Source organism: Stegastes partitus, unplaced genomic scaffold (genome assembly GCF_000690725.1).
Source record: "Stegastes partitus isolate 25-593 unplaced genomic scaffold, Stegastes_partitus-1.0.2 Scaffold2539, whole genome shotgun sequence".
NCBI lineage: Eukaryota > Metazoa > Chordata > Actinopteri > Pomacentridae > Stegastes > Stegastes partitus.
The window spans coordinates 18,281-37,159 of record NW_007580270.1 but is presented as its reverse complement, the minus strand read 5'-3'; the positions used below and the strand labels follow the sequence as shown (position 1 = coordinate 37,159).

The 18,879-nt window shown below is 40.9% G+C and overlaps 2 protein-coding genes across 2 annotated transcripts in view; one reads left to right on the top strand and one right to left on the bottom strand.

Moving 5' to 3' along the window:
- Nucleotides 1-3,616: 3,616 nt before the first annotated feature.
- LOC103375304 (ectonucleotide pyrophosphatase/phosphodiesterase family member 7-like) lies at nucleotides 3,617-12,190 on the bottom strand. Its single transcript, XM_008305535.1, has 6 exons — nucleotides 12,147-12,190; nucleotides 11,854-12,017; nucleotides 9,654-9,799; nucleotides 8,855-9,487; nucleotides 7,553-7,799; nucleotides 3,617-3,735 (listed from the first exon to the last, which is right to left on the bottom strand). Exons 1-6 carry the CDS (start codon nucleotides 12,188-12,190, stop codon nucleotides 3,617-3,619), a joined length of 1,353 nt encoding a protein of 450 aa, XP_008303757.1.
- A 1,097-nt stretch (nucleotides 12,191-13,287) lies between these two features.
- Nucleotides 13,288-18,879, top strand: part of LOC103375302 (DNA-directed RNA polymerase III subunit RPC4) — a 10,338-nt gene continuing 4,746 nt past the window's right edge. The window contains exons 1-7 of the mRNA XM_008305534.1: nucleotides 13,288-14,048; nucleotides 15,576-15,622; nucleotides 15,729-15,883; nucleotides 16,001-16,131; nucleotides 17,177-17,285; nucleotides 17,946-18,232; nucleotides 18,698-18,850. Of these exons, the coding sequence (XP_008303756.1) occupies nucleotides 13,875-14,048; nucleotides 15,576-15,622; nucleotides 15,729-15,883; nucleotides 16,001-16,131; nucleotides 17,177-17,285; nucleotides 17,946-18,232; nucleotides 18,698-18,850 (1,056 nt within the window). The 5' untranslated portion in view covers nucleotides 13,288-13,874. The remainder of the gene's footprint in view (nucleotides 14,049-15,575; nucleotides 15,623-15,728; nucleotides 15,884-16,000; nucleotides 16,132-17,176; nucleotides 17,286-17,945; nucleotides 18,233-18,697; nucleotides 18,851-18,879) is intronic.

Genomic DNA, 18,879 nt, shown 5'->3' with positions numbered 1-18,879 from the left:
GAGGTGCAACAGTCTGGGCAGGCATCACCATCATCATAGCACCCATCATCATCCCCCAATTCCACCAGCACACCCCCAACTTTCTGTTCATGGATGACAATGCTCCACCACATCGTGCCAGAATTGTCACAACTCAACTTCAGGAGGTCGGAGTGTCTCATATGGTATGGCCAGCAATGTCCCCTGACCTGAACCCCATAGAGGACGTCTGGGACCAGCTGAAGCAGAGACTGGATGACCGTTCTCCACCCCCACGTGACCTGGCAGAACTGTGTGTAGCACTTGTGGAAGAGTGGAACGCATTGCCTCAGAACAACATCATGAGGCCAGTGAGGAGCATGAGACGTCGTTGTGAAGCTGTCATTGCGACAAATGATGGAAACACCCGCTACTGACATTGTCAATTTTTGTTATTTGGGGCTATCCTTGTTATTGTTTAAATTTTGGGGGTAATAAATATTAAACTATTGAAAATGGTGTTTCTTCTCATTCATTATTTGTAATATCAAAGGGAACTTTTACTTATTTCATTAAAATTCAGACCAAATAGGAAAAGCACTCATGTAAATAACAATATCCCTAACTTATTGTGAGTAGTGTACTTGTTCCATTTCTATTTTGGCTGAAAGATGTGGTCCACACAATGTTATTGTTATACATGTAGTGTTGAAAAATAAAATGTTAAAAACATTTCCATCCTACAAGTATTGCACTGAAGTCTGGCTTGTGATTAACAGCTAATAAACACCTCATATTTAGAATTGCCAGACAGATAAAAATGATGTTTTCTTATGGAACATTTATTTAAGCAGTTTTTGTGTCAATTTGATGGCTGGTTGGGAACACGCAAAAGTGTCTGGACATTTGGTTTGAAATTTTTTTTAAAATTTATTTAATGAGGTTATTTGGTGATTTTAAATTGTCCATAGATAATATATGTATATACACATGTATGCCACCCCCTAAAGTCTATATGCCACCCCATTAATATTTCTCTAGATCCACCCCTGGCCCCCACAGCTCCCTCCTGTTGATTGTTTTGTGGCGCTGGCTGATCTGCCCGCTCTTGCGATGCAGCTGGGCGTGGGCATCCCCTCACCTGGCTGGCAGCATTCTTTTCCTATTTTATCTACTAGTTCTTTGCATTTTCCTTCATCTAGCTTACCTTCAAAATCATATATCTTTTTCCATTTTTTAAATCGTTTTATTGAGTTTGGGTCAATCTGTTGCATGCATTTGGCATCTCCTGTGAGTTTACTCTCAGAAGAGCCCATTTTTATTGTTGTTTTTTCTTGTTTTATTGTCTCATTTTATTGTTTTATTATATTGCTTCATTGTTTTATTTGTCTCAATCCTCAACGCTTCTTTAAACAGTTCTGTTAGTGGAGTTTATAGTCCTACCAGACTTCTTACAACAGCTTTAAGTCCTGTTATGACTGTCTTTATCGTAGACTTATCGTCCTGTCCGATTTTTTCTTAGAATTTAACGCAGACTTATAGTCCTGTCTGACTTTTTTTTATGACAGATTTATAGAGCCCTATCCAATTCTGGTAATTTTATTACTATTCCCCTAAGGAATCTAAGGAAACCAGTTCTGACATGACTTCTGCCTTTGGCGCCGTCTAGTGGAGCACTTTTTTTGTTACCCTTACTTTCCTGTGCAACAAGCCAGAGGGACAAGTGACCAGGTGTTCAGAATTACAATCAGGCAATTGCTCTAGCTACAGCGAGGCGTGGCTTGCCACTCACCCGACAGACCTTCATGCAGTATTTAAGACACCAGCAAGCCACAAGTTGACACTGGATCGTTGTAAAACCCATGTTAGTTTTGTGCTCATTTGTACGCTCTGCGTGACACCTTGATTCTGCTTCTAAGACCATTCTCCTGTGCTCCAGTTTTGCCACGCTCGTTGCCAACTGTGATCGACTGTTCATCCCTGACTCCTCACTGTTGGATTCTTCTGCTCCAGCTTTCCATATCCTCCGTCTCCGTGTCCCTCCGCTGAAGTCATTTGGTCCACACACACCCCCCCCCCAGTTCTCCGTATTGTAGTAAAACCTTGTCTCTCGTCTACTCAACGAGTAGAAGTATTATTAGGTGTGTCCTGGACTCCCTAATGCACGGTTTCGGCCCCAAACCTGTCCAGAGAAGGGATACTGGGATCGAAGGACCAAAAATGTCAGGAAAATTTTTTAGTGGAGTCCTAACTACTCCAAATCAATACACAGAGTTGTCTCTTAAGTCAAAGCAAAGGTTTACTTGCAGCAAGGAATCACATGCACAGTACAGATTCTGAACAAGTGACCACAGAGTCAAGAAACGTTGTAGCATTTATACAGGCATAAAAAAAAACACAAATGACATCAGAGTCAAATGTAGCATTTATACAGGCACACAAAAGATTTCTCCTCTGCTCCCATCTGGTGAGCACAGGCTTGGTTACTTTTTGCAAGTTCTGTGCACGCCATCTTTTACAACCTTCTGTATTTCAAGAGTTGGACAAAGAGCATTGAATCATAACATATAACACTGAATTTTTATAACAGAACACTATGGTCGTAAATTCTTGAAATCAGCAACTGAGATCCTAAGCTTTTTAGGACGGTTCAATTTCCCATAGATTTCTGGATAATCAGATTTCTGTTTGCAAGAAGAGTTGTCACCCCACTAGCTTGTAGGAAGAATACAGGTGAAGGGAACTTCCATGTTCTTTCCATTTTCTTTTATGACCATGAGACTTCATAGATCCTTTATAAACAGTCTGTCATTTAACAGAAAGTGACCACGATAACATCCACAGCCTTTTGTGGTCATGTGAATATGTGCATGTAGATCTCTAAAAACTAGAATTTGAGTTTGAGACAGACCTCAAAGCTAACTCACCTGACTAAAATTCTGCTGATTTAGATCCACAGACTTCCAAACCTCAAAATATGGACTTCTGTTCCTCTTGTAAAGTGGTACTAAATTAGGTGGTAATAGAGCACGATAAAATGGGCCCACAAGTATGGGAATGATCTGCGATGATAACGGCCATTAATGGGCTAATAAAAAAGCATTGTTAACTTTTTGAGCAGGTCACACTTGGTACCAAATCTATTGATCTCCAACCATTACATGAAAGTGCAGGAATAGAAGGAATTCAGCAACAATACCTTTTACTATTTTGTATTTGTAGAATATAATTTATTATCGCTTCAAGCTGACATAAAACCCACCAAATAAGTACATATGTAACACAACATTTATTTCGTCTGATGAAAACCCAGTTCTTCTGCATTCATTCTCAGCTGAACAAAGTGAATATTACACAGAATACATTTTAATTTATAAACAGCTGTGGTAGTAATCTATGATTCAGCTTAGATTAATTATTTTGTTCTTTAGTCTTCATTGTCTTTGTCTATGTTTTTAATTTTAATGCCTGCAAAGCCCTTTGTAAAATAGTTTTTGAAAAGTGCTATACAAATAACATCTATTATTATTATTATTATTGCAGAAGACATGCTTTGTACAACAGATATTTTATGTTAAAAATAAAAACAAACCTTGTGAGTTGTTTTTTTTTCTCTTTTCTTGTGACCCTTTACCTTTGAGGATAAATGTCAAAATGTTTATGCTTTGGTCCTTTTGCGCATGTGGTAAGCCGTAATAATGATGAACACAAGGACCAGAAATCCCATCGCTGCTGAAAGACCAATCGGCACCTCTATGTGAATATTCTTTCCTGGATCTGCAGAGAGACAGAACACATGCATGAGGCTGCGAAAGGAGATAGCAGACTTAAAGGATCCAACACACAGTCAACGAAAAAAAAAAAAAAAACTTGGTGCAGAAATCCCTGATAAGGCATGACTTAACAGCTGTAAGACAAAGTACTGTAAACTATGTGATGTCAGGGTCACTCAGCTGATGCCTGTCACAGGACTAGATTAAGGGTTCTTATCATAACAGTATGATATATTGCAGGGTAATAGTGAGTAGTAAATCCACCATGTAATCACGTTTTCAGATTTAGATAATCTTTATGGCAAAAGACTGTTTTGTGTTCAACGGATAAAAGATTCAAAGTGCAAACATGATATCTAGTATACCTATTATTGAGTTAAATAAAAGTAATAAATGTTGCCCTTGGGAGGCTGAGACTGTTGGTTAAAGTGTAGCTGCTCTGTCTATGGCTATTCACTACTGGCACAGGAGACATGTAGGTAAAAAACTAAATTCATAAAGAGAACTGTATATGGAGATGAAATCAAGCCCGACTATATATAGGCTGTGAGGTAATACTATGTTTACGAAAAATATTACATGTTTTCATTGCATTCTTGTTTCTTTTTGTTTGTTTGTTTGTTTTGAGAGGCGTTTTGCCTTTTTATTTAGAGGAGTATATAGACAGGAAAGGGAGAGAAGAATGGGGAGAGACCTGCAGCAAAGGGTCGTGAGCTGGAGTCAAACCCACGACCGCTGTATCGGGGTGTATAGCCCCCTGTTCATGGGTTGCCCACTCAACTAGTTGAACTATAGGGGTGCCCAGATTCTTGTTTTTAACAGAGTATATGCAACAGAAGTGAGTACGCAGTGCATTATCACCAGGTGAGCTATAGCGGAATCGTTTGAAATTTAAGGTGTTAAATTTTAAATGATTCCGCTACAGCTCACCTGGTTGAGCTGGCGTCCCATGTCGAGGTCATGAGTTCGAATTCCGTTCATGGCCCTTTCCCACACGTCCTTCCCTCATTCTTCTCCCCCACTTTCCTGTCTCTCTCTCACTGCACTATCGCATAAAGGCACAAAGACCAAAAAATTACTTTAAAAAAATAAAAAAATAAAAATTCAACTGATTCAAAAATGTATTATAATACTGAAATTAATGGAGTGCAACTGATTCAGTGTTATGTAGACACAATTTATGGTGATACCTCTCTGCTTTTTGTGTGAGTTTGTTTTTCTGCTGTTAGAGGTGCCCATTACTACTGTTTTCTGTTCTACATAGAGAAGAGGACAGTATTTTAATTTGATGCCAAGGTTTGGCAAGTTACATCTTACATATAAACCTTTTTATCTGTTCTGTAGTTGTTTCTCAGCTCACTCTTTATTTGCTTAAAGTGGTAATTTATAAGAGAATGAGGTACTCAGCGAATATTTCACCTTATATTTCATGACTTTATCAACTTTAAATCTGTGCTCCTGGAATGTTAATGCACACACCTGTTAAGCGGAGGAAGGTTGACTTCTCTTAAAAGAGATGGGGTTGAATTTTGGTTGCCACAGGAGACTCATTTGAATGATACAGAACATTTAAAATTACAACAAGGGGGTTTGGACAGGTTTTTTTTTTTTTTTTCTTCATTTACAGGAAGAAGGTAAGGGTGTAGCATTTTTTATTTTTTTTTTAAACTTGCTATTGTCAACTTCTAAACTGTATCAAGTATCCGAATGGACGTTACTTAATCGTTGGGGGCATCTTACATGGGGAGGAGACTGCAGTCATTAACGTTTACTACGTTCCAGGCCATTCAAGTGATTTTTTGAAGACGGCATTTACTAAACTGTCAGATCTTAATGTGAGAAACTCACTTGCTGGAGGAGATTTTAATTGCCATCTAAGCCCGGCTATGGACAAATTCCACTTAGGCAGACGGTTTCCTTCTCGTCAAGCTAAAGTTATTGATGCTCTATGTGAAGATTTGCTCTTTACGGATGTATTGAGAGCTCTGCACCCAACAGATAAAGACAGACTCAGTCGTGAGTTCTAAAAGGAGTTTCACAACATTTTAATCAATCTTATGCTAAATATATTTAATGACTTATTTGAAAAGGTTCACTACCGATGTCTGTGAGGGAAGCAAAAATCTCCTCGATTCTGAAGAGATCTAAACAGCCTTAGGACTGCGTCTCCTACAGGCCAATCTCATTATTAAATGTTGATCTGAAGCTCCTCTCAAAGATATTCACTCTGCAGCTGCAGGATTTAGTGCCACTTCTCATAAAAGAAGGCCAAACAGGCTTTAGGGACGCAACAATATGCGCAGGTTGTTGCATGCAATTCAATTCTATCATCAGCAATCAGTCGAAGGTCTAGTGATAACATTATAACCTTATCTGTTTCCCACATTAAATAAATTTGGTCTTGGCCAGCAGTTGATTGGATGGGTTAAATTATTATATAATGATACTCTTGCTGCTGTGCTTACAAATGTTCTGAGGTCGTCCAACTTTTGCAACATGACGGAACAAGGCAGGACTGTCCACTTGCACCTTTTCTGTTTGCCTTGGCCATAGAGCCGCTGGCTGAGACAAGTAGGACAAATAATAACATACATGGCCTAACCATAGCGAACAGGAAACATAAGATAACCCTTTATGCCGATGGCGCCTTATCCTCTTAACCTGACCTAAGGTTACCTCTGCTCTTGTTGAGGTTACCAATAAATTTAGTGCTTTCTAAGGATACAGAATATACTTCAATAAATTAGAAGTAATCCCACTCTGTGGTTTTAAACAAAACCCTCAAACTCCATCCCCTTTTAAATGGTCATCTGCTGGGTTTGTATATTTCAGAATAAATGTAACTGCTGCTTTTGCCCAAATGTACAGAACTAATTTTATTCCGCTATTTGAATGTATAAGATTGGATCTAGAAAGGTGGAATGCCCTTCCTGTTTCCTGGTTGGGTCAAGTTGCTCTGTTGAAGATGAACATCCTACGTGGGCTGCTAAATCAATTTTTTCTTCCACATCGTTATAAATAAGTTGAACAGCTGGTTTAGCTCCTTCGCATGAGCTCAAAAGAGGCCATGCCTTAAAATGTCAAGATTACGTCTCTCATCTTCAGAAGATGATCTAGACCAGTCTAAAATTCGAATGTATCAAGGACCTTCTCATCTATGCCTTATATCTGTCTGCATGCTCATGATCCTACATCTTTTTGGCTAGACATTGAAAGCTCCATGCATTATAGGTCAAGAAATTAACAGTATCTTGGCCACTAATTTAGAAAATGACCCACTGCGCTTGCTACTTGGAATAAGAAATTGTGTCATCACTGACAAATATGAAGCAAATCTTTATAGAATGCTACATTCTGTGCAAGGAAGTGCATACTTCTGAAATGGGTAACAAAGTCCCAAATAAAACACAGTGGCATAAGGTCATACTGCAATATATTTCTCTTGATTAGCAAACCTGTGTCGCTCACTCTATAGGCAATATGTTTCGTAGAACATGGGAGCCTTCTATGTCCTATATTGGAGTAGATATTTCTTCCACCATCGCCAGAGAAGGACTCTCGTGCACATGGTTTATTGGTTTTGAAATATATGGGAATATAAAGAACCTGCAGAGACTTTTTTTTTTTTTTTTTTGCATATGAGGCCTGTAGCATCCTATTGAGTATGGTACATATTTCTCCAATCCATCCCCTTTCAATGATGCTTTTTGTCAAAGTAAGCAACAATTATCTTTCAAAGTCTGAGTCACGAATTGCTACACAGATATACATAATAATAATGTTGAGCAGCAAATTAATGGAACTCATGTATCTACGCTTACCATTATTGTCTCCTCCTATGGTTGTTTGGGGGACCAACATGTCTTTGGACTTGTCCAAGTGTCCATCATGGATCTCTGGATTTATCCCCAGTAGGTGGCACATCAGTGGGTACAAGTCAACAAGATCAAAGGGATCTACCGTCAGGTTACTCTGAAAGTCAGGCCCCACCGCCCTAAAGAAAGCTTTCATGTCCATGACTTCATTATCATAGCCATGCTCTCCGTTGTTGAAGTTCAGAGGTAACAACTGTAAACACAAAAATAAAATGTTTCGTGAAGAACATGATCATATAGTAATTTTGGAGGTTTTATTTTTTTTATTTGATAGAGCACAGTAAGGTAACAAACGGGAAATGTTAGGTCAGAGCTGGACTGCTACGGAATCAGAGTTTCCCTACATGATAACTGTGCCGAAAACAATTCACAATAATGATATTATCAGATATTACAAATTTTGAAAAATAAGTAAGGCTCTCAGTTAGTGCATCTTTAACTTTGTTTGTTGTGTGTTTTCACCATTTCTTCAGTTAACAAATTATATTTGAACCTCATGTCTGTAACCATAGCTGTACTACATCTTGGACAGTCAACCACGTAGTTACTGCCACTGGTATATTGACAATGTTATGTATGTATAATTAACTATATCAGTATTTCATGTCCTAAAAATACAAATATCAACAACAATTATCTCCAACCACATTATTCTTGGGACATTAAGTTAAGTGCCATTTGCTTTAGATGACTGCTGATGCTGCATGATCGTGGAATCATTTTTAAATTAAACCCGAAAGCTACCCAGTAGTGGTTGCAGCCCCACCAAAGCAAACCTGTATTTACCCGTCTTATCTGGGTTGAATGTGGGAAACTCACCACCTAGCTCCATAAAGATAGAAATGTCTTTAATAATCCATCCATTTTCTATACACCGCTTCATCTTCTGTCGGGTTGCAAAGAGGCTGGAGTCTAACCCAGCAGACTTAGGGCGAAGGCTGACTAAACCCTAGACAGGTCGCCAGCAAGGCCACATACGGAGACAGACAACCAAGCACACTCACACCACACGATGGCCACCAGTTTACTGTGGGAAGAAGCTGGAGCAACTGTACATGCAAACTCTACACAGAAAGACCCCAGGTCAAGGTCTGAACCTGTGAGGTGACAGTGGTAGCCGCTTCATCACCGTGTCACCCATAGAACCTTTAGGCAGTTATGCATACACACAAACAAACAGGGTTCTCCAAGTAGCACTCACACCCCACTGAAATGGGCTAAACGACCTCACACTGTATGTTCTCTCACCCCATTGACAATGTATCCAGGATCAGTGATGAGGATGATGGGCAGGAGTCTTGGATGTTTACTATAGTGCAGCCTTGTTGGCATTTCTTCTTTTTTATATACATGAAGATGAGGGTGACTTCCTTTCAGAGCCTGATAGACCTTCTCCAGCATCCCCTCTTTAGGTAGCAGCATTCCAAGCGGCCCATAGTCCAACAGTTGGAACTGGATATCTGTGAAGCTGAAGCCAGGGATCTTAGAGAGGATGATCTCTTCCACTAGTCCTCCTCGTAGAACTGTAGTCATCCCGTGGTCAGCAGTAATAATAATGTTGAGCCGGTCAGTAAGGCCATGGTCTTGGATCTTGTTCCGGATGTAGCCTACAGTTCGATCCACTTGCCGAACCATTTCCTGGCGTTCTGGGGAATCCGGCCCATATTTGTGCCCAACCAGGTCTGGTTCTCCAAAGTACAAGGAGACAAAGTCCAGGTCTTGTTGGTGGAACCACTCACCAATCACCTTGTTGATGTTTAGCCTCCAATCTGTCTCATTGGAATGATCATAGAAATGAGGTTCCACTTGCTTCACCGTGACATTCTCTCCTCTGTAGGTGGCTGCTGTGCCAGGGAAATGCAGAGAGCCTGCTTTGAGGCCCTGAAAAAAGAAAAGGAAAAAACACTTAAAAGAGTATACAACACAGAAGGAAAAAGGAAGACAGTAATTTAGTGATTGTTATTCCACATAAAAGTGATTAGAGTCAGATAAGAGAGGAGATTTTAGAGGTAGGCGGCTAGAGAACAGATAGCTGGCTCTGAGGAACCTGTCTCTGAGCTGTTATCCAGATGGGTAAGCTGCCATTGTCCCAGTAGGAACTAACAAACTGGGTCATGTAGTATTGCTTCTTCTCCTGAGTGGCCGTGTTGAACCACATGTTGTGGATTACTCCGTGGTTTTCAATGTAGCGTCCTGATGAAAATGGGGAAAAAAAGCAAGTAAGACAAAGTGATGTGATTGAATGGATAGGACTCTGAAGGCAAGTAAATTTCTCAGTATGCTGGAGTTTTATATCTGGTGTCTGTGGCAACATTCCTGGCACACTGGTAGTAATGTTTTTTATGTCAACCAGCAATAAGTGGTTTGCCAGAACTGAAGCAAAGGTAGTGACAAAGACAGAATGGGCTACATTAACTGGGGGTACGATGGGGTCTGTGACAGAAAGACCTAGAAGTCCAGGAGAAGTTTCTGATGATCCAGATGAAAAACAAACGCATCATTCAAAGGAAGGAATACAGTCTCAAAAGGAAAGTGATGTATAGCAAGACATATATCATCCAGCATATCAAAAATGTTTGTGTAATTACTCTCACTGCCAGAAGGGGGAGACAAAAGTTGCATCCTGCTGGTTGCACATCCATCCATCCATCCATTATCTATACACCGCTGCCGGTGTGTGTGTGTGTGAGGGGGGGTCGAGCCTATCCCAGCTGAATTAAGGCGAAGGCAGGGGACACCCTGGACAGGTCGCCAGTCTATCACAGGGCTACACAGATAGACAGACAAACAAGCACACTCACATTCACACCTACGGACAATTTAGAATCACCAATTAACCTCAACATGTTTTTGGACTGTGGGAGGAAGCCGGAGAACCCGTTGCACATAGCAGAATTTAAACTTTATAGTTTACATTTTCTTCTATAAGGCTCGGGTGGACAGTTTTTGTTATACTATTACACTATACGCTATTAGAAAGTTAAATCCATTCAAAGGGCAGCAAAGTAAAAGCTGAAGGCTGTTAACGGCAAATGAAACTGCATTTTTTATGAAGGACTACTGTATTCCAAGTACAAAACCTTTCTTTGTGATGTTTACATCACTTTAAAGTTTGTGGTGCATGTTTTCATAATGGCACATCTTTCGTTGCCATTCATCACACCATAAACAGCTAACGTAAAGTCCTTAACACCCTGTGTATTATTACCATTTTTATTGTGTTGAGTGTGCTTTATAAACCTGGATATGTAAAATAAAAGCTGTGAAAATATAAAGATGTTCACTGCTGTCACTCCTTATCTGATGTTTATGTCTGTTGCTTCTCTTCTGCTCTTTGTGCTCACATATAATCACAAAAGCAATCCCAGAGGAGCAAGTTTGTTCTGCATCTAAGCAAAGTTTTGGAACACACAGAAACAACAGACACTCTTAAAGTGCATTGTGGAAATAGCAGCATGTAGCAGTGGCTAAAAGCTGATCTTGCTTGTTATGAGCTCCCCAAAACATATCGTAGCCACAAGTGATTAAGATGTTCCTTCTTAAAGAGGTAGAACATAAGTATCCCAGTATTTATTATGCAATCCCTGTTGAGACAAAAATTATTTTCCAGCTGGTTTACAAGGGTAATAAAAAAAATATTGCCTTTGTCTGTAATTCATTGGGTGTTTCATTTAAAATGCTACCCAGATAATGATAATCTGCAAAGCAGTATGACTCAGAGTAAGTGTTGTCCACTACATAGCCCACATTGTCCACAACAAAGACAGACACAGACATGTGCCTAACATCCCAACTGTACATCTGATGTATTTTTAAGGTCTTGCTGGCAGTCAAATTATCTAAAATTATTTCTTTGCAAATATTGTTAATGCTTTTCTGTCAGCTCATATTTTCAAACTAAAACTTAGAAGCTAGTGTCTACAAACAAGGCTTTGGAGGACCAATAAGTGAGCCAAAAACAGAAACTAGTACTGGGTTAGAGCCAGGAATATCACACACATTATTTAAAACACTAAAATTATTGATCCATGCATGCACTCTCCTGAAATCGCCACAACAAGAAGACACATACCCGTGAGCACCAATCATATATTTAACTACTATCCAATAAACACATGATCAAGCAAACACAGATGTTGTTTTAACTGTTTAAAAACATCCAAAATAAGTTAGTCACATTTTACATAATTTTATAACACTTCCCACAGTGTCATATATGAATGTTGTGTACAAACTACAGTTTTTACCTGTCAGCATTGTAAAGTGAGAAGGGCTGGTAATGGTGAGGAAGGCTGGAGTGGCATACAGTGCCTTCACCCCATCCTGGGCCATCTTATCCAGGTTAGGGGTTTCAACATCTCTGTCATAATCCCAGCGGAAGCCATCGAAGGAGATGAGCAGCAGTTTATTCCTGGTGGACCCAGTGAAAACGGACTTCAGAGCAAGAACTGAGTCTTGCACTGGGGCAGCAGTGCAGGGAGAGCTGGCAACTAGACCAAGTAGAGCAAAGCAGAGCAACAGCATGGCCGAGGATTCTGACCTTGTTTTAAATGAAAATCGACTTTCTTTCACTGCAACACTCATGTCTACAAGAGTGCCTGTTTTTCTGTGCCCTCTTAATATGTATGTGTCAGCAACATTGCCCTCGGGCAAATAAGAGACTATATTTGCACAATCTTAGGATACACCCCTAATTAATAATTAATTCATGTTTGCAGTTAATATGGGATATCAGTTAACTCTTATCAACACATAATCATGAAACAAGTTTTATACCTTTAGGAGTACACTTCTATCATAGAAGTACACATGTGCAGTCATAAAAGTAATGTTTTTTAAATGTATCTACAAATGTCTCTCTGGTTCTAAGAGTAAAAGGCAGGGTACACCCTTGATAGCTCATCAGCCCTAGGCAAAGCCCAGAACCCCAAATATTCTATTGGTTCTATTGAACCTGCAAATTCTTACTCAAAATTACTTAAATGATTATCAAAACAGATGGACAGGTTCTGTGTGAAGCAGTGCTTCTGTTCAAGAACCTCTAGATGAGCCCAAAAGGTTATTTGACCAAAATGGTTATATGGCTCACTACAAAGAACTACGGAGCCCATCTGGTGACATCGATAAGAAATAAAAATAACTCGTTCCCACACATTAGTAAATCGTGGCCACGAGCTATGAATGCGTGGGAACGATATAGTTAAGTCGTGGCCACGAGATATTAATGCGTGGGTACGACATAATTATCACACGGTGTTTCATCGCAAGAGATCGCAGGATATCGGTGTAGTTCATTCCAAGGTTAAAATAAAATAAAATGAAATCAAAATGCTCCATGTTTCATGCAAGTACGCCCGTTATCCTTAATCGACAGCCGGTATGACCACACTGTGAAATTTGCTCCGCAACTTCTCTTGTTTCTTCATATTAGTCATGCGAGGCCACAATTTAACTATTTCGTTCCCACGCATTAATAACTCGTGGCCACGATTTACTAATGCGTGGGAACGATTTATTTCTATTTCTTATCGATGTTACCAGACGGGCTCCGTAAAGAACCACTTTTGGGACCTTCAAATTCCTGTTTGTGTATGTGTGTGTGTGTGTTTGTCACATTCCACGCAAACACCGCCACCTTGTGGCTCCACCAGAATAGTACCGTATAGAACAACAGTAACGTAAGGAGGAAGGAAACTGCAGGCTTCTAACGACCTCCTACACACGGTAAATCTGGGGCTGCAGCAAGACTGCGACCACCGGCAGGATATCGAACACGGTTTCACTCGGCACTGGATGTTTCCGACACACTCCGTCGGGTTTGGACCAACAAGATGTGCCGTAGGAACGGTCATTGGAGGGATCCCGTCTGGGCACCGACACCGAACATAAGTTCCGCTAGTGGTTGGTGTGTTCTGCGGGGCTAACGGAGCCATCTGGGGCCTTAGGGGGGAACAGTTTGCATTCGAGCGCAGTCTGTGTTTATATCTCTATTGGGGACAAAATGGAGTCCGACGAGCTGCTGGGTCTGGACCTGAGCTCAGCGGGGCGTTCAGGGGCTGCGAGACGTTTTGGTTGCACAGAGAGAATTGAAGAGAAAGGGAGTGATGCCTCAGAAGCACTGTGCCAGTGATGAGAGCCGTGCCAAGTGTCCTAGCTAACAACTACCGGCTTACGAACGGCTTCTAATCAATAACAGCATTGGTGTCTCGTTGTGGGAAACGCCTACAGACCCGAGACAGCATTAAGAAGCGCGCACCAGGCTCCAACAATGACCGAGCTGGGGGACGCAGCAGGTGTCCCCGGCTCCTCCGGACTGAGCTTCACTGCGGGCAGAGGACTCCCAGGCCGCGTCAGGAGCTTGGCCTCCCCGCCTCCCCCTGGAAGACTGACGTCCCTCAGAACCAGGGACCTGACGCTGGGGGGAGCCCTTAAGAAAACAAAGGTAATCCAGACACGAAAGCTGGTCCATGACAGACGGGGCTGACATACCAGACAGACACTGACCCCCATGAGCCTCAAGTTACCTTCCAGGCAAACACTCAGACCTGTGTATTATGAATATTTTGTACATTTATATAGCTCTGTTCAATGTCAGTTTCTTCCACAAATACAATAAATTGTGCAATATCTGTATTTCTTAGGTCAGTTTTCGACACATGGAGGAATCTGTGTCATAAAATTGTTGTTTTTGTATAATATGTGTAATGTCATTATTTTCCACATCCAGAGGAATCTGTGCAATATCTGAATTTCCAGCTGTGAGAGAATCTGTACAATGTCACCAGTTATAGTGTATATTTGTGTTTTCAACTGATGTTCCCTACACATTTGGGCTTGCCCCTTTGTTTGCTGTACCACTGCATATCCCTGCTGTGGGATTAAAAAAGGCTTGTCATATTTCATGTCTTTGGGCTGTGTGGATGTTGAAGAAAACCCAACAAGGTACAGGGAGAAGACCACACATCAAGGACCTAACTGGTCTGCAAGTTTAATCCCAGATCTTTCTTGCTGACAGGAGACACTGTTCACCACTGCACAACTGTGTCGCCCTAATATTCATATAGCGTGCATACTTAGATCCCCTGTTTATACGGCTCATCTTGCCCATACTGTATTTGCCTGGCACATTCATAATGCTCTTAAAACTATTTCAATTACACAAATACCTTGCACTGAACTTTTCTTGCTTCTTTTGCACTTCTGGTTAGATGTTAAACTGCATTTATTTTCCCTAGTACTTTTACTCTGTGCAGTGACAATAAAGTTGTATCTAATCTAATTCAATCTAATATAAAAATGGCAAATATAAGGAAACAAAGTAAAGTCATGTCAAAGAGATGTCTGTAAAGATTTTATTTCTGTAAGGTGCCTTAAATAGACAAATATAGATGTAATAGTTTTCTCTGCTTCTTACTGGATTAAAATGACAATGAATCTTAAGAAACATTAAGAGAAAACATTTCCTACATATAGGTCAGGTTCAATTTCTGCATTTCAGTGAGGAACTTTTTTGTCTTGGGCTGCAAGGTGCCACAGTTGGTAACACTGTTGCCTCGCAGCAAGAAGGTCGCCGGTTCGCGACCTGGTGGGGGCACCGGGATCTTTCTGCGTGGAGTTTGCATGTTCTCCCCGTGCAGCGTGGGTTCTCTCTGGGTTCTCTGGCTTCCTCCTACACAGCCCAAAAACATGTTGAGGTTAACTGGTGATTCTAAATTGTCCATAGGTGTGAATATGAGTATGCATGGTTGTCTGTCTCTAAGTGTAGCCCTGCGATAGACTGGCGACCTGTCCAGGGTGTCCACTCCCTAAGTTGGTTGGGATAGGCTCCTCCTGGCTCTTACACCTTATTATATACCATGTTCCTGAATCCCATCCCATCTATCCTGTCGCATCTTTATTTTGAATCCCAGTAAAGAAAAACTGGATATTTATAGCACTTTGTATTGACTCTGTTTTCTTTTTTCCAAAGAAAACCTTTGAGCCTAATGTCCACGCTGTCAGGAAAAGTAAAGATGAGTGAGTGACCATCAGTAAGATGTTTCCTAATAATGCTAGTTTTAAGCAATGCATGTTTTGGGCTGTCACCATGTGGTGTTTTATGATCATGATCATGTTTCCCTAGGTTAAAGGAAGAGGTCCATGTGGTTCCTGAAAAGGAGAGAAGACATAGAGATGAGAGGAGGAGAGAGAACAGAAGGAGGAGGAAAGAGAAGCCTCAGACCATCCAATCTCACTCCATCTTTGAACAGGGTCCTGCCGACACTGTGCGCAAAACAGGTGCACAGCGTGGCTCTTCTGTAATATCCTTTTTCTTCATTTGAATGTAAACATGCACACCAGAGGTCTAGTTACAGATGCATTTCTTCTTTTCACAAACTACGGTTCTCGCTACAGGGTGGCGTGGTGTTACAGATGTGCATGACTCTACTACCTCTCCTGTCTGCAAGCTGGTGAAGAAAGAGAGGAAAGAGTCAGAGGACGATGAAGATGAAAACAAGATACTCAGTATACTACAGAGAGATGACGTGAGTGCCTCCTTCATCCCTGTAAACTTTTAAGGACAGGTTCACAAATTTTCAAGTCTGTCTTAAACAATAGTCAAGTGCCTTGCTGTTGATGTTTCTCGTACTTATACTAGCTGCCTCCTTCAAAAATACACAGCAACAAAATACACAGTCTTGAATCATGAATCAAAATTGTACCACCTTTCAGTAGTTGCAGTTGTAGAATAATTTTAAGCTCTTCTCTGTTGTAAAATCAAAAAAGAACATTTAAAAATTTTACTATATTAAAACAAAACAAACAAACAAACAAAAAATTTTAAACCTCTTTTTGCAGTAAGAGTTGTGTTGCTTTACCTTTCTCTTTAAAATACCCCCAAAAGTGTTCTATTAAAGTCAAGTTGACATGCTTGTCCAGGTTATGGTTTTCACTTTTTTCTTGTACCTCATGCATAAAGGCTGACACTAGGAACTTTTCTTCACAATGTGAGCTGTCACAGAAACTCTGACTTCCTTTAATAACCTCTGTGCCAAGTCTGAGGCAACCTGTCGTCTGTTTTTCAGAGGTAGCTTGTGCAACTATTGCACTCTCTGTGGCGTCATTTAGGGGGCCAACCACTCCGATTGGCTCTGGCTCTGATTGGTGGTATTATGACTTGTTCTATACCTCCTGATTACTGCTGCAACTGTGCTTTGACTGATTTTTAGTTGCCGTCAGATTTTTTTTCTGTGGCAGTTTTTTTCCCATGTGAAGCTTATTTTCTGTTTCCTGTCTCTGCATGAAAAATTAGTTGAGCTACAGGACAGCTTCATGGGTTTTGCATCAATTGAACCTCTTGTTGTCTTATACAGAGTTAAATGTGGCTGCTCTCTTGTCTGCAAGTCACTTGAATATAGTCACAGCTTTTTAGGCTTTGAGAGTTTGAACAGTGTTTAACTGCACAGCATTAGTTTGTAATGTGAGTCAGTGAAGTTTAATCATCATCTATAATAATGATAATAATAATAATCACCCTCATCTCATTTTTGGTTCATAACTAATATTATGTTATAAATTGCGCCCCTACAGTTTATAGATGATCCAGGTCTGAGGAATGATGCCAAGCTGAAGCCCATCCAGCTGCCTCTTTGTCAGTCCAGCAGCTTTACCAAGTGTCAGACACTGACCACCACCACATGTGAGAAAACCACCTCTGACTATCACCACTGCTGCTGACACTATGCTAACCAAACACTGGCTCAATACATTATCTGTGCATGTGTGTCAGGCTCTGCCCCCTGGCAGAAATGTGTATATATCTAAGTGCTGTACAGGTCGAGGCTAAGGGGAGGGAGGTGTTCCATGAGGGAGCTATAAATGTAAATGGTCTGCACTTATAAAGCGCTTTTCTACCTTAGTGGTGTTTAAAGCAATGTGTTTCTAATTCACCCATTCACACTCACATTCATACACTAATGGCCACAGAGCACCATAAGGTGCTGCCTGCCATCAGGAGCAACTTCAGGTTCAGTGTCTTGCCCAAGAACACTTCAACTGTGGAGGGGCGGGGGATCGAACCACCAACTTTGCGATTAAGCGACAACTGCTCTACCACCTGAGCCACAGCTGCCCACAATTGTAAAAGCAGGCAGCAGTGTAGTAGTGAGAATGCAGTGCTGAAGGATTTTGTGTTCAGGCTCAGTAAGTGGCTATTGCAATAGATAAGCCATGGATATATTCAATTGTGGGATTGATGCAAGTGTCCTTTAAACATTTACCCATAAAATGTCTTCCTTCCCTGTTCTGTAGACCCCATGTGTGTGTGATCAAAAAACATTTGTGGATGTCACTCTGACAGGTTTAGAGAACCCCCCTCTGTTCAGGCCTCCATCCTTTGGAGTTATGAGTAGAGCAAGCCACAGCAGGAATGAGCTGCCCACACCAGAGAAGCTGACCTTGGGAGAACTGCTGCAGGATCTCAGCCTGTCTGGCAGAGAGGAGCTTTTCTTCATGCAGTTGCCTGACTGTATGCCGGACAGAGCATGTGGACTGAAGGTCGACCCCACTCAGGGATCTACAGTAGAGAAATCTGCAAAGAAGGAAGGCAAGCTTGAAGACAAGAGGACTGCATACCTTCAAGCACAAGTGAGTTAACTGTATAAACATGTACAAAAGGTATCCAGAGAAGCTGCCAATCCATATCATTAAGGGTCTGTGTTTGTGCACTTCTTAGCACCTTTGAGCAGTTGTTTCCAAAAACATGATTTGTGATAGTCCTAAAGACTTTTACTTCCCTTAAGTGCTATCGCTCACCATTCACAGAATTTTTGTATAACTTGCTCTGTGTGACATTTCTGCCATCACTTTTGTACAACTGAGGTTGTGGCACTCTCCTTACTCAGGGTCCTTAGGGAAAACTATCCATGATGTGCTAGAACAGAGTCCTGGATATCCAAAAGCTTCAACAGAGACTATATTTATATTTATATTTATTTTGTTGTAACAACATCAAATTTGTAAAATATGACAACATATCATATGTTGACTTTTTTAAATCAAAAAATGCTATATGTATCAGCCCACTCTTAAAGGTTGTGTGTCTCTCCTCAGGAGGCTGTGGTGAAGGAAGGCTGTCCTGTGCTCTCACAGTTCCCTGAAGGATTATTGGGTAAACTGCAGATCAGGAAGTCAGGAAAGGTGGAGCTAAAGCTGGGTGACATCGTCATGGATGTCTCAGAGGGAGCGGCATTCTCCTTCTTGCAGGTACTGTGTGTGTGTGTGTGTGTGTGTGT